This window comes from Euphorbia lathyris, chromosome 5 (assembly GCF_963576675.1).
Source record: "Euphorbia lathyris chromosome 5, ddEupLath1.1, whole genome shotgun sequence".
Taxonomy (NCBI): domain Eukaryota; kingdom Viridiplantae; phylum Streptophyta; class Magnoliopsida; order Malpighiales; family Euphorbiaceae; genus Euphorbia; species Euphorbia lathyris.
In genome coordinates this window covers 55,914,583-55,936,595 of record NC_088914.1, presented here as the reverse complement: position 1 = coordinate 55,936,595, position 22,013 = coordinate 55,914,583, and the positions used below count along the sequence as shown (strand labels likewise).

General features: G+C 37.0%; 1 protein-coding gene and 1 long non-coding RNA gene across 3 annotated transcripts; both read left to right on the top strand.

Moving 5' to 3' along the window:
• The first annotated feature begins 1,065 nt into the window (after positions 1-1,065).
• LOC136230509 (E3 ubiquitin-protein ligase RKP) lies at positions 1,066-16,735 on the top strand. Its single transcript, XM_066019592.1, has 11 exons — positions 1,066-1,362; positions 1,772-3,491; positions 4,502-5,326; positions 6,727-6,887; positions 7,377-7,515; positions 8,113-8,196; positions 8,971-9,234; positions 9,331-9,462; positions 14,382-14,581; positions 15,034-15,238; positions 16,045-16,735. The coding sequence occupies exons 2-11, from the start codon at positions 1,986-1,988 to the stop codon at positions 16,354-16,356; spliced, it is 3,828 nt and encodes a 1,275-aa protein (XP_065875664.1). The 5' UTR covers positions 1,066-1,362; positions 1,772-1,985; the 3' UTR covers positions 16,357-16,735.
• A 300-nt stretch (positions 16,736-17,035) lies between these two features.
• LOC136230510 (uncharacterized) lies at positions 17,036-21,354 on the top strand. 2 transcript variants are annotated; one of them, XR_010689426.1, is made up of 5 exons: positions 17,036-17,415; positions 19,399-19,759; positions 20,057-20,265; positions 20,371-21,125; positions 21,214-21,354. It is a non-coding gene; the product is annotated as an uncharacterized lncRNA (long non-coding RNA). The 2 variants fall into 2 exon arrangements; XR_010689425.1 differs by having other exon boundaries at positions 19,399-19,777.
• Positions 21,355-22,013: the final 659 nt, after the last annotated feature.

The following is a 22,013-nucleotide window of genomic DNA, read 5'->3' as shown; positions in this document are numbered from 1 at the left end:
TCATGCTATTTGTCTTAGTAGCCAGAACCTTATCAAAGCTATAAGAAGCATTGGCTCCTCCTTTGAGTCCTTAGAGTTCAGCCACATCTACAGAGAACAGAATCAGATTGCGGATCGCTTGGCGGCGGCTGGGCATGAGGGGATGTTAGGTGTTACCACCCTATCTGATCCTCCCATCTATCTTTATCCTCTCCTTTTAGAGGATAGAGTTGGGGTTAGCTTTCCTAGGCTGATCCCAGGCTAGTTTTTTGTTTTTTTTTTGTTTTTTCTGTTCCTGTTTCTACAAAAAAAAAAAAAAATAGTACAATAAATTGTAACAGTTGACGTAATAATAATACTTATTAAATACAATTAATTAATGTAATATCTCTTCACCTACCCTGAATTGTTATATAATTAAATTTACAATTTTTACAATTTTTACTTAATTAATTAAATGAGTATCATTACTTTATTATTATTATTATTATTATTATATTTAAGTATACAAATTCTCTGCATATTGTAATTGGTAATGACCATTAATATACATCTAATAACTATACAAATTTACAATTATTACTCGCATTAATATAACTATACAAACTCTAATTGTAATGACCATTAATGTACATCCAATAACTCAAATTTCATATGCATTAATATACATCCAATAGCTCGAATTTCATATTTCATATATCTAATTAATTATATCATATTATTAAATATAAAATTTTAATTAATTAAAATCCTTTTTAATCTAAATTTTTAAATGTTTGACAACTAATGAAATAAGCTCCTAAAACGCTTTTTTCATTTTCTTTCTGCTTCCGCTATTATATAGATTATAGATATATATTTATTTCTTTTTTGGTGAAATATTTTTATTTTTTTTTAGTATTCAACCTGCCAAAATCACAAAATAACACGAAATAAGCTAAAATTACCGTCTATATATGAAGTGTTGGCTCGGCCACCGAAAATGATGGTTCTGTTAGAAGTTAGAACACATGAGAAAGCGCACGATAGCATAAACTGTCAAGTCAGACATGAGTAATAAAACAGAAATTATACGACACCTGTCAGTTAAGGCATATTTGTGCAAGGGTTCTAGCCGTAGTCACTGATCGGAGTTAGCCCTGGCACGGGTTGGAATTTTCTTCCTCGATTTTTTATTTTCATTTTTATTGAAAGCTAAAAAGGAAAAGGAAACAAAACGAAGTCGGAGATCATTCAGTCCACACTTCCTTCCCTCCTATTTCTCTTTAATTATTTTCTCTCTCTGAAGCTCTGTCTTTTTCTCTTAATGGCAATTATAAACCCTAATCTCACCTCGCCGACTTTTCTATTTCCAGTGTAACGAGCATGATATCAGAATCACCTGTAAGTTCTACCTCTACTACTTCCTAATGTTTTATTATATTACAAATTCGTATGAGTATACGTGTGCGTATGTTTATATTTTATATAATTTTTTCCCTTTTTTATTTTTTTTATGGATTTTTTTTTTCTCGTAACATTTTGTTGCCGGGAAGTAATTTTGATTGACAGTTAGCCAATTCTTTTACTATCTTTTTGGTCTCTTAGAAATTTTTGGGAACCAGGGGAAATGTCAACTTCGTTTTTAATCTCTCGTTTGGTTTGAATTCCTAAGTAGTTGGAAGATTTTGGTAGTATTTCGTATACCCGATTGAGTGATTGGCTTTAAAATTTCTATTAATATTTCATTCATTGAAAATTTCTATTTCTTGATCACTTCCTAAATTTCTTTACAATCAATTGTTCTCTGTAGATTATTCTTGAATGCGAATTGTCAGTTATGCAAAAGTTTGAAGTTCCAGATTAAGAGTTATGGATGATGGCAAGGCGTACTGGAGTTTAGCATGTCTTAGCAATTTCTGGAAACAAAATTGGCATTGACTGTTGAGGGGTTATCAAGTATTTCAATTTTTTAACTTTTTAGTGGGTTCTGTTAGTTGGAAAGGTAGTGTTTTTGGTTATAAAAAATGGCAGATGATGGCATTAGGGTGGGTGGGCTTCCATCTGGCTTGGCTGTGATTTTGAATGGTGAGGATGGCGATGGGAAGGATAATTTGTTGAAAAACCGTCTTGTTTCGTACTGTGATGATTTTGGTAATCAGCCTCTGGAGCGAGCTTTTGAATACATTTTTGGTCTCCCCAACAAATCACTGGGCCCATTGACTGGTCTTGTTGACAAGAATTTAGTGCACTCCATTATCAAGAATGATTTCTTGAAATTTCATGCGAATTCTAATAATTTGGCTACCGATAGGGATGGGATTTGTATTTTGGACAGTGGCTGTCAATCTCACCAAGTTGGACTTGAAGCATTAAGCATATGTGGTGACATCAAAATCATTAGGCCCCCTCTTTTTCTGGAGAGTTTAGCAATATTCAGCAGTATGAGGGCCAATGTTTGTGTTTGGAAAGGAAAATGGATGTATGAAGTTACATTAGATACTTGTGGTGTGCAGCAGCTTGGATGGGCAACTCTGCCATGTCCTTTCACTGACCATGAGGGTGTAGGCGATGCTGATGATTCTTATGCATTTGATGGGAACAGGGTTAGAAAATGGAACAAGGAAGATGAACCGTATGGACAGCCATGGGTTATTGGTGACGTTATTGGGTGCTGTATTAATCTGGATGATGATGAGATATTGTTCTACAGAAATGGAATATCCCTTGGGGTGGCTTTTCATGGTGTTCGTAAGATGGGACCTAAAGCTGGGTATTACCCTGCAATCTCTCTCTCTCAAGGTGAGCGATGTGAATTGAATTTTGGGGCTCGACCTTTTAGGTACCCAGTTGAGGGTTTTCTTCCCCTTCAAGGATCTCCTTCTGTAAGCCTTTTGGCCTCTCAGTTTCTTCAGTGCTTATCTAGGTTATTGGACATGCAATCTTTGGAGCGGGCTGATAGCTCTGTAGTTGGAAAACTACGAAGATTGAAGAGGTTTGTGTCTCTTGAAGAACTGTTTTATCCTGCCTGTCATGGGATATGTGAAGCACTATTTCATCTTCTTGAGGCAGATGCAGGAAGCAGAGAGTATGTAGCATTGGGTCCACTAATGTCGTTCATGATGGAGGTCTTTAGAGTACAACCCCCACACGACTATTCAAGTTTGGATAGATTTATTGATGTCTTCCTTGAGTTTCAGGAATCAAGGTGGCTGTTTGAGTGTATCATCAGTGCTCTTTCATATGGCTGCAAAACAGCATCATTAATCTTAACTGAATGCCCATACTCAGGATCTTATTCTTATCTTGCATTGGCTTGCCATATCATAAGACGGGAAGAATTAATGGTGCTCTGGTGGAAGTTGGCAGATTTTGAGTTGTTGTTTGAAGGGTTTCTTTCCCAAAAGAGTCCAAGCAAACAGGACCTTCACTACTTAATGCCTTCTGTTTGGTGGCCTGGTTCCTGTGAGGATGTTTCCTATGAATCTAGCATGTTGCTGACCACTACAGCTTTGTCTGAAGCAGTCAGCAAGGTATTCTCTATTCCAGATCATGATGTATTGAGGTTAATATGTAATCATTAAGTGGTTTTCTATTGTGTATTTAAAGTTTCTAAATAGAAACCCTTCAAAAGCATTTTTCACAATAACTTTGCTAGCTATTGTTCCAAGTTATGCATATCAAAGTTTGCCAAACTAAACAGCTGAAAAGGAGATGCCTAGGTGAAAAGTTTTTCATAAGCTCTCTGAGTGCCTATGATCATTTGTATTATTGATGCTTAGTATAATCTTTATTTTTGCATTCTAGTGTTATGTTATCTTTTATCATAGAAGTGGAATATTTTGCATGCAGATACAATCTCAGTACGCTAAACAGTATAAATTTGTTGGATGTTCATGCACTGCAAGAATTCTTTTCATGCTTTAATTTGACCATGCACTACAAGAATTCTTTTAATGTGACTTGACATCGGTCTTTCATGCATCATATGTATTTTCTCACTACTGGATTGTGATTGTGGAATTCACAATAAACATTTATATACAAATGAAAATTTGTACATGGAGCAGTGATAGTGTTTAGTGGAGATTGTGTATATAAAATGCTACTGCCTCTGTTTCAAAATCGATGACATTTTAGGAGAATGTACAAGAATTAAGAAATATAATTATTTGGTTTACTATTTCACTAAAGACTTTGTTACCCTTGTATTAATGACATCCACTAATAAATGAATCACTTATAAAGACAACTTAAATAAGGGTATATTTGGTAAAAATCAATTAATGAGTATTGATTAAAGCAAAATGTATTATGAAAATGAAACAAAAAAAGTCATCTATTTTGAAATGGAGGGAGTACATTGTAACTTTTCCTTGGTGATAGAATTGCTTATTCACCAAAAGTATAAAATGTATGCAGAACTCATAATCTCAGTTATGTGCTTTTATTTTTGCAAATATTAAATACTTGTTGCATAATAGTTTGGTCTAGAGTATCCTTTATTTCTGCTTCTATTAGTAACACTTGTTTGTGTCTGTAGATTGAGGAGAAGCAGAGGGATCTATGTCTTTTGGTGATGCAGTTTGTACCGCCTAGCTCTCCTCCTCAATTACCTGGGTCAGTGTTCAGGACATTTTTACAGAATCTTTTATTGAAGAATAGGGGTGCAGATCGCAAGGTGCCACCTCCTGGAGTTTCAAGCAACTCTGTTCTAGTTTCTTTGTACACAGTCATACTTCATTTTCTATCTGAAGGATTTGCTATGAGGGAAGTTTGTGGCTGGTTAAAGAGCTGTAAGACAAATAATCATGATGTTGGCTTTCTTCATAGAGGTGGTGAACAGAGTTTTCCTGCAGATTTGTTTTTGAAAAATGAATATTACCAAACTGAAATTTCTAGGCTTGGGGGTTCGTTTAGTCATATATCAAAATCTCATCCTATGCATGATCAGGAAATGGAAGTGATCCGGTGGGAAGAAGGCTGTATGGATGATGAAGAAACCCGGGTGACTCATAAAACTACACAGAAACCCTGTTGTTGTTCAAGTTATGATATTGATTTGTCAAAAATGTCAAAGCATCAAAATAGATATGCTGCTAAAGGTTCTCGTGTCCACTGTACACCTATTCCAGATAGGACTGCTCATGTTGGAGCAGAATGCAGTGCAGGAAGTCTGAATGATGAGATTGCGGACAAGCCTAGTACAAGTGATCAGTCTGAATCAGAGTATGATTATCGCCCAATGAGGGATATGTGGGTTGTGCCGAGAGACAGTAATATGGCGTCAGCTACACTTAGAGAAGAAGAACTTCTAGACACTATGCTTTTATTGTATCACATTGGTGTTGCACCAAACTTTAAACAGGTAAAATGATTTTTTTGGCTCAAAATTTCTTTTGAAAATTGGCAATTTCTTTGAAATAAAGGTTCAGTTCCTTGGTTATTACTCTCTTCAAAATATACTACCCTGTATATAAAAAAAAAAAAAAAAGGCAGCCCGGTCGCACTACGCGTCCCCGCTGAGCGAGGGTCCGGGAAGGGTTCCCACCACAAGGGTGTACTGGGGGCAAGCCTTCCCCTACCAATTTATTTGGTAAGAGGCCGCTCCTAAGACTCGAACCCGTGACTTCTTGGTCACACGACAACAACGTTTACCGTTGCGCCAAGGCTCGCCCTCTATACTACCCTGTATATATATTGATTTTATTTTCTTTCTTTCTATGCAATCTGAAATCATTAGTTCTTCCTATAAAATATCTATAAAATGGCATTATTGAAAAATGAAATGAAAATGATACCTTGTTAGGCTTGAGCTGAACATTTTAGAGGGATGAAGAAACCTTTTCAAGCAATTCAGTATTAAGTGAAATTTGCTTTTAATATATTTTGTTAGCCTTTGCATGCAATTTGTTATGCTCTTCATTTATATCTGACCATTTCTTGATTGTTCCTACCTTCCTATGATCTAGTTTTGGATAATAACTTTTGAATGGTTGAAGATTTGTGCTAATTTTGTTTCCACAGGAATTTTCATTTCCAAAAGTATACGTTCATGAAGTCTTGTTTCCTAAGAGTGTGTTACAACAGTAATAATTCATTATTATGGAGTGCACACAGTTCTGAGTTTGCCAAATTGTAAAGATCATGTTTGAAGGAGTGTCAACTTGCTGGTATGAGATGTGGACACTTAGAGATGTGCCTTAGATTGAGTTTTGGCAGTTTATTGTAATTTTTAATTATGCTGTTTTTTCCTGTCTCTCTTTTTAAAAAATTATAAAAATAAATATTGGTAGTTTTCAGGTTATCCCACATCCAAACACCAAATTTTCAAAATGCTAGTAGAACTTAGAGTGTGAATATACTTGTTATTTTATGCTTATGCTTGTGCTTGTTTTAGCAGAGTTGTTTGTCTCGTGCTGTTTTCAGCTATGAATCTTTTTTTTTGCCTGTGTTATTTTGCAACTGAGGCATATTGCGAAGTGCACAATGGTTAAGATTGAGAAAATGTTTGCTGAAGTGTTAACAATGTTTTGTTTCTGTTGCTTTTTAAGGGCATTAGATGAAGGAAGAGGGTTAAAATTAGCAGCCTTTTTTGGTTTTGGGAATTAGGTATTACTTTGAGCTGCTATGTGCTGGAGTCTCAATTCTTCCCCAAATCTTTTATGTGAAAAATTGCTGTCACAATGATTACCTTCCTCTATTCCTTCCTTTATCTTGAAATTTTGGCGGAGCTATTGAGATTCTAAAACAATTCTTTGACTGTAGGCGTCATACTATATGTCTCATCAGTCACAATCAATATCCCTTTTGGAAGAAACTGATAAGCAAATAAGAGAAAGAGGCTGCAGTGAACAAGTAAGGCGTTTGAAGGAAGTTCGTAGTGACTATCGAGAAGAAGTTATTGGTTGTGTCAGACATTGTGCATGGTGAGTTTTAACTCACTTTTAATTACCTTAGTTTCTATCAGCATGAAGTGTTAACTTTGTTTTATGCCTTCATATCTTCTCTCTTACTCGCTTGTTCCCCCATCCATCTCTTTCTAACTATTGCTGAAATCAATGTTTCATTTGTTCAGTCAATTTAAGGACAGTTAAATGTGTAGATAATTTGCTAATTTTAGTCAATTGCTATTTTTTAAAAACATATAATTGTTTTATAGTCTGCAAATCCTAATTATGATATTAGCATGATTTTGAGACAAAAATTATTGTATGTCACCCTTCTTACTTAATTCTTCATTCACTTGTAACATTCATGTTTTTTCCCCTCTTTTCTAACAATTGTCTTTGCAAATTTCCGTACTGAGTAGATGAACTAATTTATAATGAAGTTTGAAGGGGTTATCTGTTACATGGAATAGTTTAGTGGATGCTTCTTTATGTTTTGTTAGTTCATTTTAGTTTTCTCTTGAACAGGTATCGCATCTCCCTTTTCTCTCGATGGAAGCAGAGAGGAATGTATGCGATGTGCATGTGGATAGTTCAACTGCTTCTAGTTCTTAGTAGAGTGGATTCTTTGTTCGTCTATATCCCTGAATTTTATCTTGAGACTCTGGTAAATAATTTTCTTGATACTAATAGTAACTATTAATCACGTTTTTATGAACATTACAATAATTATTTGAACAGATAGTATAAGCATCTGCTTTTATTACTTATTTTATTTCAACATATACTCAGCTCCATTGACCCAAGTATCTTTTGGCATAATTAGTGTTTTCCCACACTTATTGTTGTGCAGACACAATTATACCAAGTATTAAGAGTCATATCTACAGTCTGTCAGTTAGCTACTGCGTTCTGGATTTCTTTCAGAACTTTTTACCTTTAAAATGTTTGTGCTTTTGTGGGATTTCAACAGACGATTCTTGGTACTATATCTATTCTGAGTTACTAACTTATTTGTGTTATGAATATGACATAACAATCATCCCTGTCTCTTCACAGAAGCTCATACACACTCACATGCATATATCCATGTGTTCATACATATGTAGCGGTTGGTGTATACTTGTTACTGGTCTGACATATAGCTTTAGTTTTAATTTCAAGTGCGCTGCTTGTAGTCTTGAAGAACAAACTTTTTTCCATGTAATTGTGCCATCAACTTTGCTTTGTAGTTTTTTAATGGATTCAATTTTGGCTGTCACAGGTTGACTGTTTTCATGTTTTGCGAAAGAGGGATCCTCCATTTGTTCCTTCTGCAATATTTGTTAAGCAAGGTCTCACTTCATTTGTAAGTTTAACCTGCGAATCTTTTGTCTACATGCATTTTATTGCTTACTCTGATACAAGATCGGTACTGTTAAAAGTTTGGCCTAAATTCATTCTCTGCATAACAGAGATGGTGGCACTAAATTATGCTACCGATTGTCTTGAAGGTTGCTGGGGAAAAAGATGCAAGCTTGAAGTTTCTGTTTAGAGATGCCATTTTATCATACGTTTTTATAGACTTTAGGAGAATATATATATAAATATTTAAGTGAGATCTATGGAACTAGTATCCTATTCTTGATGCTTATTAAACGAAATTGGTTAGTGTTCATACTGATTTGGTGGCCTTTCTTTTAAATAGTTTGAGAAATGAAAATGTTAAGGTTCCGTACTTATTTCTTAGGGTTAGAGAATTGTGATGGGTGCCCCTTGTGATTCCTTCGATGTTGAATCCTACTTCTGGTTAACGTATCCTATGGAGAGAATGAACAGACTATGACACTTTTTTTCTCTACTCACATCATTCAACCTTCTGCTCAGATGTTCAAGAAAGCAGGCAAAAATGATTGAGCTTGGACATATGTCAAGTGTCAGTGTGGTTATATATGTTTATAGAGGTTGTTTATGCCATTTGATAGCACTTGCTAGAAGCTAGGCATGTGTCGTCTGCAAATACGGAAACATTTTGATATGCATATGATCTGGTGATTGAAATTATGCTCTGATTAGCATGCAGATTGTACTTGTTGCATCTATTTGATGGGTATAAATCACAGATAGATTACTTGTTCGTCAGGTCACTTTTGTAGTCACCCACTTCAATGATCCAAGAATATTAAGTGCGGATCTGAAGGATCTTCTTCTCCAATCTATATCAGCCCTAGTACAGGATAAGGAATATTTAGTAGCATTTGAGAGCAATGAAGCAGCCATACAGCGATTGCCAAAAGCATTGTTGTCGGCCTTTGATAACCGGTCTTGGGCATTAGTCAGCAATACTCTCCTGAAGCTGTGCAGGGGTAAACATGGAGAATCATCGTCATCATCATTTGTTTTCCAGGTGAAATAGTAAATTGTTTCTGGCTCAATTTCAGAACTACTCTCTTCTTCAAGGACACAAAGTTAAATTTGTGTGTGTTATTATTATTTTACACAGGATTTGTTGCGGGAAGCATGCATAAATGATGGAGAATTATTCTCGGTCTTTCTGAATCGCCTATTTAACACTCTTAGCTGGACAATGACTGAGTTCTCTGTTTCTATTCGTGAAATGCAAGAAAAATACCAGGTAAGATCATAGTCTCTTTTTGAGTGTGCATATTGCTAATGAGGTAAATAATTGAAAGTTGGTCTGACAAAAATGTGCATTATATGCTGTAACATGGGTGTCACGGCGGTAATTGCATTACATGTGATGTAATGGGGAAAGGAAAATTTACTGTTAAAGTGTTACATTTTTCTTTGATATTTGGTTTCTGGTTGTTCAGTAATGCTATGATGCTTAAGTTCTACTATTTTACTTTTTATAGATCAAAGTTTTTTTTCCCTGCATTTTTTTTAGGTGAATTTTTGTGTTTTACATTTATCCAAGTTTTGGGAAAAGTGGGATGGGTGAGGAGGGCAAGGGCCTTTATTGGTGCAGTCAATTTTCTGTTCTGGAACTTTCTGAAGCTGATGTTTAGCATGATTGAAGGAGTGCATTTCATTAGCTTTTTCCTGCTGTTCTTTCTTATCTTAGAAGATGATGTTACGGTTGTCTTATTTTAGGTTATATTATTTAGGGTTTTTTATTATTTAAGAGTCTTTAAAATTTAGGAGTCTTTTATTATTTAATATTTATTATTTTATGTTCAGTTATTACTTATTATTTAGGTTAGTTTGCGTGTTTTTGCTGGTAGTATTTATTAGGCTTTTATTCTTTTATTTTTGGTAGAATCCTAAGGGTGGTAGAATCCTAATTGGCTAAGGATACCTTAGATGCTTAGGAATCTTGTACCTCTTTATAAAAGGGGATTCTTTATCGATCAATGGGTATGCAGAATTTTAAATCAAAAATATCAGGAAGAGCTGGTGGTCTCTTAAATAAAAAATTCCACCATCAACCGTAAGAAAATAGGTCCTTCAAAGAAGGGCAGAAATACCAACAAAGGAATCCCAACTGATTTCTTCGTGGGAAGACCTGTGACGAGATCCTATTCGCGGGCACATAACAAATTGGTACCAGAGCCTATCGTCATGGGTGATTTTGAGCAATGGACGACCAAGGAATCTGAAAAAAAATTTAGCCACGAGTTGCGAGAGTTAAAAGAAGGCATGAAAGGAATCCAACATATGTTGGAGTTACACCTTTTGGGAAAGGGAAAGGAGCCTGAAGGTGGAGCTGCAACTGGGAGCAAAGGATCAGAGACAACAGGTCACCGAAATTCAAACACTTCCAAAATATACCCGACTTCAGTTTCCCTCTTACAACGGAAAGGAGGATCCTTTAGGCTGGTTGTACCGCTGTGAGCAATTTTTCAGCAATCAAAATACAGATGAAAGAGAAAAGGTAGGTTAGCTGCTTTTCACATGACAGGAGAAGCACAATTATGGTACTACCGGCTCGAACAAGAGGAGTCCGGACTCACTTGGGACCAGTTCAAGTCCTATTGTTTGCTGCGTTTTGGGCCACCATTGAGCAGGAATCCATTGAGTGAACTAACTAATCTCCGACAAACAGGAACGGTGGAAGAGTACAACAACAACAACAACAACAAAGCCTTAGTCCCGAAATGATTCGGGGTCGGCTAACATGAACCATCATATAAAACCGTGAAATCAAGTCGTGTCAGCGACACAAATTCGCTCCCTCCACTCCGTCCTATCCACTACCATATTTTCCTCAATTCCCAGTAAACTCATATCACTCTCGACCACCCTCCTCCAAGTTTGCTTAGGTCTTCCCCTACCCCTCACCACTACATCCCTTTGCCACTCTTCGGTTCTCCTAACCGGCGCATCAAGCACTCTACGTCTCATATGGCCAAACCACCTTAGTCGGTTTTCTCTCATTTTATTCTCAATAGATGTGACCCCTACTTTTGTCCTAATTATTTCATTACTCACCCGATCCTTTCTCGTATGACCACACATCCATCTCAACATACGCATCTCCGCCACCGACATCTTATGGATGTGGCAGTGTTTCACTGCCCAACACTCCGTACCATATAACAATGCTGGTCTAATTGCCGTCCGGTAGAATTTCCCCTTCAATCTATTAGACATGCCGGGATCACAAAGGAAACTCGTAGCACTCTTCCACTTCGACCAACCAGCTTTAATCCTATGAGCAACATCTCCATCTACTTCTCCATCCGTTTGGATAATAGATCCTAAATACCGGAAGCCGTTTGGATAATAGATCCTAAATACCGGAAGCAATCAGAGTCCTGAACAACTCTCCCATCTAGGGTGATTGTCCCTGCCTCCCTACTCCTATGGCCGCTAAACTTACACTCAAAATATTCTGTCTTACTTCGGCTCAACTTAAAGCCTCTAGATTCTAGAGTTTGTCTCCATAGTTCCAACTTCCTCTCCACTCCTTCTTTTGTCTCATCAACCAACACAATATCATCTGCAAACAGCATGCACCATGGTATACCATCTTGGAGTGAACTTGTTAGTTCATCCATAACGATGGCAAAAAGAAATGGGCTTAGTGCGGAACCTTGATGCACTCCAATCTTAATAGGAAATTCTTCAGTCTTCCCAACACTAGTACGTACACTCGTGCATGCTCCCTCATACATGTCCTTTATGATGTCAATATATTTCCGCGAAATGCCTTTCCTTATCAAGGCCCACCAAAGTACTTCCCTTGGTACCTTATCATATGCTTTCTCCAAGTCAATGAAAACCATATGCAAGTCTTCTTTCTTATTTCGATAGTGCTCCATTAATTGTCTCATTAGATGGATGGCTTCCATAGTTGATCTTCCCGGCATAAAGCCAAACTGGTTTTCCGAGATCTTCACCGTCCTCCTTAGCTTTTGTTCGATCACTCGCTCCCAAAGTTTCATAGTGTGACTCATTAATTTGATTCCCTTGTAGTTGGCACAATCTTGGACATCGCCTTTGTTCCTGCTGGCATCTTATTGTTTCTCCAAATTTTGTTGAAGAACGTCGTCAACCATTCGATTCCTCTTTCTCCCAAACATCTCCAAATCTCAATAGGGATGCCATCAGGTCCTACTGCTTTCTTCAACTTCATCTTACTTAATGCCATTTTGACTTCACCCTTTTGAATTCTCCGCAGGCATTCATGATTTATCATATCGTGATGGATACTTATATCTCCAACATCTTATCTGCGATCTCCATTAAATAAGTCATCAAAATAGGACCTCCATCGTTCCTTGATATCCTTATCTCCAACTAGGACTTTCTGGTCCACATCCTTCACACATTTAACTTTTCCGAGATCTCGCGTCTTCCTATCTCTCATCCGAGCAATTCTATATATGTCTCTTTCCCCTTCTTTCGTATCCAATCTGGTATACAGATCCCGATTCACCTTTGCTCTAGCATCTCGTATGAACGGTGGAAGAGTACCAAGAACAATTTCAAACCCTTCTGGCGAGGGCTATGTCTGTGAGGGCTGAGCAACAAGTCGAATTCTTTACTGCTGGATTATCTGAAACCTAAGGATGGATGTGGAGATGCAAAATCCTCCAAATCTGGTTACTGCCATGAAATTTGCCAGGGCTTTTGAGAGGAAATTGTTAATCAGCCAAGGATTAAGCATGGGGCAGACCACTTCTTCATGGGTAGTCTCAAAGGGGCTCAAGTCATCACCCTCGATTCAAACCACCGTCAATGATCAAAAGACTTGTGCCAGTAACACCTCAACAACATCAAACACGAGTAACAACACTCCGCCTCCAATCAAAAGGTTGTCCCAAACTGAAACCGCAGGGCTCGAGGGCTATGTTTTAATTGTGATGAACTTTACTCACCAAGACATAAGTGTAAGAAACTCTTCTGCCTTTTGATGGAAGAAATGGAGGATGAAGGAGGATGACAAATATGAATTCCTTCCTAAATTCGAGCTTGCGGACAAGCTCTAGTCGAAGAGGGATGACATGTTACAGTTGTCTTATTTTAGGTTATATTATTTAGGGTTTTTTATTATTTAAGAGTCTTTAAAATTTAGGAGTCTTTCATTATTTAATATTTATTATTTTATGTTCAGTTACTACTTATTATTTAGGTTAGTTTGCGTGTTTTTGCTGGTAGTATTTATTAGGCTTTTATTCTTTTATTTTTGGTAGAATCCTAATTGTGGTAGAATCCTAATTGGCTAAGGATACCTTAGATGCTTAGGAATCTTGTACCTCTTTATAAAAGGGGATTCTTTATCGATCAATGGATATGCAGAATTTTAAATCAAAAATATCAGGAAGAGCTGGTGATCTCTTAAATCAAAAAATCCACCATCAACAGTAAGAAAATAGGTCCTTCAAAGAAGGGCAGAAATACCAACAAAGGAATCCCAACTGATTTCTTCGTGGGAAGACCTGTGACGAGATCCTATTCGCGGGCACATAACAGATGATATTTTATATCCTCAATGTGATTATTCAAGTAGTTATTTATTGTCAATTGTCCTATGTCCTCTGGATCTAGGTAGCCTTCTTACTTGTTCACAACAGTCTAGCTTTAGTATCACGTTCCTTACATTTTTACTCTTGGCATTTAAGATGTGTTGGATATATTGGCAAAAATGTGTTATGCTGGAGAATTGTTTGAATGATTTCCTTGGGACCAGCACAGTCTTTGTTGTTTGTGATTAATAGTTTCTTCTTAGCAAAAAAAAATTGGCGGAATTAAACTGGAGAGCATATACCTACCTACCTACCTACTGTGCTTTGTGTATGAAGAAGAGAGACTAGAAGAGTGGGGTAGAGAAGAAAGCAAAGAGATGTTTTGGGTTGGAAGTGGAGAGTTTCTTCCCATAGTGTTAGTCTTGTTTATTCATTGGGTTTTGTTCTTCTCACTTCTGTGGATTACTTGTGTGTTTAAACACGACTGTTATCACTGTGTGAGGTAACGCAGCCTGCATTGGCTAATGCAAGTAATTATTATTTTTCATTGATATGCATTTTGCTGTGGTCTTTTTACTTTTTCTATTTGCTTACTTTGAATGTTATTAAAATTCCTTTGTAGGTTTTGGAGTTCCAGAAAAGAAAATGCTGTTTCATATTCACACTCTCATGCAATCTTACAAGTCTCTTGGAGTTCTTTACCCATGAGATTCCTCAAGCGTTCCTATTAGGAACTGAAACAAACCTTCGGAGGCTAACTGAATTGGTAGTCTTTGTTCTCAACAACATAACTTCAGCTGCAGATGCCGAGTTCTTTGACTTGTGAGTTTCTGTGCTTGTTAAAAGAAATTACTCTTCCGTGAGTTTCTTCTGCATCTTTATTTCCTTCTATTGTCTTTCTGTTTGAATACAGTAGAATGAGACTATAAGTGCAAGTTGAAACTTCATTTCCTTTGGAAGAGTTTCTCCTAAGAAATTTGTATTAGATGATGGATGGGACATATGATCAACCTTTCATAGTTTATTTATTGTCTGAGAATGTTGTCCGGAGGCTGTGGTCTATATTTCAGAAAATTCTGGTGCATTCAGAAATTATGTCATCAAAGTATTGTTGTATCATGCTTCTCTTTGTATTTTTGAGTTTCACTCCGTGGTCCATGTGGATCCATTATTTAAAGTTTTTATGAAGTCAAAGGTTCTATCTCTGCTGTAATTGTAATTGAAGAGGTAGGGCATAATTATTATTATCATTTATTTATTTATTGTATTTGCAGGTCACTTCGACGACATGGTCAATCATTGGAAAAAGTAAATCGGAGCTTGATATTGGCACCTCTTCTTGGGGTCATTTTGAATTTGTTGGATGCAAGTACGGACACAGGATGTGAAGATCAGAATGATGTCGTGAGTGTTTTTGCAAGCATGGACTGTCCTGATACCATACACCGTGGCTTCCAGTATCTCTTGGAGTATAACTGGGTTAGTTTTTCTTCCGCCTTATATCTTTTCATGTGAGTGCACATGGATAAATCATTACACAGGTGTAGGTTATCAGCTTTTGAGGTCTGGCGGGACAATACCTTAGAGGTGAAGAAAACCTTAATAGATTGCTCCTCTGCCTTTGTTTCCTCACATTGAGAAGTTTCTTTTACTTATATATATATATATTGGAATTTTTCTAAAGCATGCTATGCCTCTCTTGTGGCTCTGTGCCAATGGTGAAAGAAGAGAAGGAAATAATGCGCAGAGCGGACTTTAAGAACATAATAATGGTAATTGGATAATACTAGGAGTAGAAATGGTACAGTATCTAGAAAGCCAACAAATTAATGCTTTGCAAAATCTGTATGGTTTGTTCAAAAGTCTAAATTTATTTTTTGGCATGTTAAAATGTGAGTAGTTGTACTCTAGCCAATCCTTGATCAGCATACTGATATGTGGGACTATTGGACTATCACATTCTCTTAATATAAAGCAAGTATGAGTTTGAAGCGGAAAAGAGAGAGCAAATTTGAAGTTTACCTATCCTCTGGATTTCTTTAACCTAAAAACTTTGGAAATCAGGATTTACTGTGGTATTTATTGATCAATTTCTGTGCATATGCGCATAGTGAGTTTTGCTTTTTATGGTTGGTTGGTGTAAATTGTGTTTATTATTGGACACTTTATAATTTCCTATAAATTTCCTTTTCTTGAAGTTGATGTATATTTATTAGGTTTATTTCAGAATTTATGTTTGGTTGTGTGTGCTCAAGTATGAATGCTGTGATCAATTACTTGACCAGGGTGGATCCTTGAGAGGAGATACTTGGGTTGGAAAACTTGGTCTGCTTGAGAACTTCTTAAGCCTTCTTATCAGCAGAATTGAGTGGCAACAATCTGAAAAGATAAGATGCAGAGGAGAAAGAGTTGATAATGATGAAGAGGACGAGGACGAGAGCACGTGCTGCATATGTTGTATTGGGGAAGCAGATGCAGAGTTTGTTCCATGTTCCCATAGGTCTTGCTATGGCTGCATAACAAGGCATCTATTAAATTGCAATAGGTGTTTCTTTTGCAACGCAGCAGTATTGGAGGTTATCAAAAGAAGCAGCTAAGGTTGGTTGGCTGGGACTCTGGATTCATTTGCCTTAAGTGGAGAGAACATCATTTTGTTCAGATTTCTCATCTGCCACCAAATTAAACATGTTTCTGCTAATGCTGGATGCTGTTTCTTTGGTGGGATCTCAGATGGGCTTTGAAACTGAAAACGAACAGAAGAAGAAAAAAAAGAACAGAAAAAAACACAAATCAAAGATGGATGCCGATATACATATGTATACTTTTATGATTAATTACCCTATATGGGGTTTCAAGGTGAAAAAGTAGATGGGATTTAGGGGGAAATAGTTGATTAAGAATTTTTGTAGGCAAAATTGAGGGGGCATTACAATGTAAATATGAGATTTAAATGGCAATGAAAAATGTTGATGGCTCTCTGTCTCCTAAATCTCTTTTTCAGCTTAGACCTCCTTAATAAATGGATGCAAAATAGTCCATGAAGCATATGTTATTTTGTTTTTTATTTTTCAAGAAATTAACTTTTATGTTTTCCAAAATTTGTTGCAAGGATGTTCTGGGAGATTTTAGTTGGGAGGGTGTGCAATGTAAATAAGAGTTACGAAGGTGAGATTTTGTTAAAAAGTTTTTATTACTCTAATTAACTTTCAATTCAGAGGTTATTGTTTATAGTTAATAAAAGTAAACTCATTATTCTCCATTTGTTCTAAAAAAAACTTCCAAGGTTAATTAATATAATATTTTATATTTCATCATTTTTAGGTTATTGTTTATAGTTAATAAAAGTAAAATATTAACTCATATAATTCTCCATTTATTCTAAAAAAACTTCCAAGGTTAATTAATATTATATTTTATATTTCATCATTTTTATTAAGAAAGATTTATAAAACTAGTCTAATGAGAAGTCCGTTTATATTTTTAAATCCATTTAGACGTGTTATCAAACTAGATTTTTTTAGTACCTATTTACCCTAAAACGCATCCCAAATCACCATTATTCTCTTTGTTATTTGTGATTTGCGAGACAAAACTTAGATGGAATCTTGGCGAAATCTGGAAAGAAGGGCCAAAAGCTTGATAACACCAAACTAAAGGTATGTTTCTTCCATTTATTTTGGTTTTTCATTATGTATGCCGTATAGATTTTAGGGTTTTGATTTTGTTGTGATTGAACATGAATTTGATGTGTTATATTTGATTAGGGTTCATGTTAATGGTACAATTATGATTTTCGAACTCATCAAGGATGTATTTGTTTGATTTATTGGTTTAGAAGTCGAAATTTTTGGTTTCCGAGTTCAGGTCTATACTTTGCATTTTATGAATTTGATTCGTAATTACCAAATTGCGAAGCAATAAACCCTAATCCTCATCTAGAACTTCGCAAATAAGTAAATGAGAAGCATGCTAGTGAATTGTGAAGCATTTTTTAAAGCAAATTTTCACTTCGCAAATAGGTAAATGCAAAGACTTCTGATGAATTGCTAAGACTTCTAAGGAATTGCGAAGACATCTGTTTCCCGCGCAGGTGTAGTCCAATCTTCGAAGTGTCATCACAAGTTCTCACATCTCCATTACTTGTTGCGGTGAATGTGGATAGCAAGTAACCTTCATATTTGTAGAGAGCCTTACCCGAAATGGCCGACCAACAGACTCAAACCCCGTCAAAGAAATGCTCGTAGTCACTGTTGGACTTCAGATCCAAGGCAGGAGGAGCCCACATTGAACCTTGTAGGAATGCCGCAAAACCTGACCCTTTTGCTCATAGAGGTGGAGCCCGGTGAGGAAGAGGCTAGCGCCATTGCGCAATTGGTCAACGTGATACGGAGTTTCCAAGCAACGTGGGCTGTAGAGATCGCAAGACTTAAGTAGAGAGAGAGAGAGAGAGTAGGCAGGCCTTCCTATTGGGGATTGAGGGTCTTTATATAGAGCTTTTTGATTGGGTCGGGTCTACTCCACGGGTATAGAGCCGGTTTGCAGTTCCTAGACCGGTTCCTCAAAGATGTTTGAGGTAGGTTTAGTGGGCTTGACCCACATTCCTTATCACCTGATTTTTTTTCTTGCATTTCACGAATAGAAACAGAGAACTCAGTCATCATTCAACTAAGAATGTTAAATAGGCGATTCAGAAAGACCGAGAATAATTCTCCATCATTAATGCATGCTTTCCCGCAACAAATCTTGTATAAAATAATAATAATACACACAAATTTAACTTTGTATCCTTGAAGAAGAGGAGTAGTTTTGAAATTAAGCTAGAAAGATTTAGTGGATTACTAAATCCAGCCACTAATTTATACTTCTAGCCCCAGGAATAGACCGAACTATCCTTTGCACTAAATTTGAAAAAACCCAAAACCTCTCAAGAACCCTATACGATTTTTGCTCAAATCCGGACAAATTAGTGAACCGAATCATGGATGGTGGCAAAAGCCGTAAAGGGAAAGCTAAAATGGTAAGATTTACCGTTTTATTTCGTTGATTTTAGCTTTGATTTGAAATCAGTGGTTCGTTTTCTGAAATCGCCGGAATCGCAGTCGGACGTATGAACATCACGCCCGACCTGTGGTTCCGGCGTAAGGGAATCACGCCCGACCAGTGGTGCGGGCGTGATGCGCTTACGTCCGCACCACTGGTCGGGTGTAATGTTCATACGCCCGACCAGTGGTCTGGGTGTGATTCCCTTACGCCCAAGGTTTTTTTTTTATAAAAATTTACATTATTTACAATTTTATTAATTTAGTGTAATTTTTTAATTTTAGTATAAATTTAGTATTAGTATAATTTTAGCATAATTTTTACAATTTTATTAATCTAGTGTAATTTTATAATTTTAGTATAATTTTAGTATAAATTTAGTATAATTTTAGCATAATTTTATAACTTTAGTATAATTTATTATAATTTTATAATTTTAGTATAATTACAATTATTTACAATTTTATTAATTTAGTAGTATTTTAGCATAATTTTATAACTTTAGTATAATTTACATTATTTACAATTTTATTAATTTAGTGTAATTTATAATTTATATGTTACCATTTTTTATTAACTATATGTAATTTTTTTTGTAGACGGAGCGACCTACTAGGGGTGGGAAATCCATCCCGTCATCTGCTCGTCGTCTAGATATGGACGGCGAGGATGATACACCACGCCATACGAGATTGCGTGCTATTGATATATCCGGTCGTAGGCGTAGATGGGCTGCGACGGACCAGTTGAGGAGGGGACCGATTGTGGAGCAGTCCGATATTGATGGATCGGAGGGGGCGACCGATTTTGATGACAGAGAGCATGATAGCGATACTGTGGAGGACTACCTGGATGTGGCAGCCCAGGCAGTGCGACAGTCTGCAGTTGCACGTGATCGCGAGGTTGAGGATAGCGATGAGCAGCCGACCCCGGGGAGACAACCGACCCAGCGCGTAGGAGGTCGTTTTGCGAGTACATGTATTTTTTAGTATTTTAGTATAATTTTAGTATATTTTAGTATAATTTTAGTATTTTAGTATAATTTTAGTATAATTTTAGTATTTTAGTATAATTTTAGTATATTTTAGTATATTAGTATAATTTTAGTATTTTAGTATAATTTTAGTATATTTTAGTATATTAGTATAATTTTAGTATTTTAGTATAATTTTAGTATATTTTAGTATACTTTAGTATATTTTTAGTATAATTTTAGTATATTTTAGTATATTTTTAGTATAATTTTATAACTTTCAGGGACAAGCAAACGTTCCAAAGCTAGTGAGGACGAGAGCTGGCTAGTTACTGGACCGGTGGATGGTGGCCCCGTTGATGGTTCCGTGATTCCTAGTTTTTTAGGACATGTTGCCTCACGGATGCTGGGAGGAGAGATTCGGTCGTTTCTGACATGCTACAACAGATCATGCCGAGATTTGTGTTAGTGGTTTTCTGGTGCGTCACCCGAGGTAAGAATAATATAGTGTGTCAACATTTATTGTAATTTGTATTTTTAACTATTAACATAAAAAACATTCAGTAATTGTATAAATTGTATATGTGTCATTTTACAGCTGAAGGAGATGATCGAGAAGACTGGTTTGTCTCACCTTCCACATGCCATGTTTAAGAACCTCGACACTCCGCTGTTGACTGCGTTCGTGGAGCGGTGGCAGCCCGATACGAACTCCTTTCACATGCCGTTCGGGGAGATGACTATCCAGCTGCATGATGTGTGGCAGATTCTTCGGATCCCGATCGACGGTCCGATGGTGCCCGAGTCTCCCACTATTGACAGGCTTCATGCCATGTGCATGATGATGTTTGGGGTGGATCAGGATCAGCTTCTGTTGCCGGGCCGACATTTATGGGGTGGTGGAGGTGTATTTGTTCAGGTTGTACACGGGCTTGTCATCCAGGTGACGTGGTTGCGTTATGGTCCTGTCCCCGATGATGATCGGCTTCGAGTGTCCTACGCCGGTTGGATACGGTGTAGAGACATCGTCGAGCCGTATATGTCCGATCGAGCGCTGCGACAGGTCGGATATACTCAACATATCCCAGCTAAGCGTATTAGACCTAATAAAGCAGTACGACCATGGAGATCTATAGCGTATAAGCTCACGCATTCCTTAGTCACAGTTGAGGATACCTGGCGGAGATTTCCATCGGCTCGGGACATTGATCGGAGGAATGCCGACTAGTTGGATACGATCCCACTGCCTGTGATCCTGCTTATATGGACTGGTATATGCGATATTCGCATCCTCATCTCCTTCATGCACCACAGGCTGGACCGGTACAGCATGCTCGCGCCAACAGCGAATTTGTAAGTTTATTATTATTTAATATTATTATTTAGTATTAGTTTATATGTGTTTAATTTTTAATATTTATTTATTAATTTTTTTTTGCAGTGGGTTAGCTGGTTGTGGCGTGTCACCTAACTATCGGCTACCCACCGATCTGACGAGGATGCTCCACGCATTAAGAGGGAGATGGATAAGTTTATGGATGTGTGGCGTCGGGCGAGCTAAATTATTTTTGTAGAACTTCATACATTTTAACACTTTTGATATTATATTTACTCTTTCATGTTTATAAATTTTTATGTTTATTAATTTTTATTTTAATGTTTATGTTTTTAAATTTTATTTGTTAAAGGGTAATACGAGTTAAAATGCCGTAATTTTATTTCTAAACGGATAATTCGAGTTACCACAATTATGAACTATTTTTTTTTTGTAATTTATTCATGCGGGCGTGAGGTAATCACGCCTCACCACACGGTGAGGCGTGGGACTATCACGTCCGCACCGTAGGTGCGGACGTGATAGTCCCACGCCTCACCGTGTGGTGAGGCGTGATTACCTCATGCCTCACCACATGGTGAGGCGTGATTACCTCACGCCTCACCACAGGGTGAGGCGTGATTACCTCACGTCCGCGTGCCGGGAGAGGGTTTTTCCCCCAATTTCCCACCTCAAAGCCTGAAAGGGTACTTTCGTCCTTTCACGGGGCTAGAGGTGGGAAATTGGGGCTGGATTTAACAACACCCAAGATTTATTATTTCACTTGGGAAACAAATGATGAGGATGATGATTTTCCTTATTTATCCCTGCACGGCCTTAAGAGAGTATTGTTGACTAATATCCAAGATCGGTTATGAAAGGCTGCCAACAATTGCCACTTAAACAAAATATTGATACCCAAACTA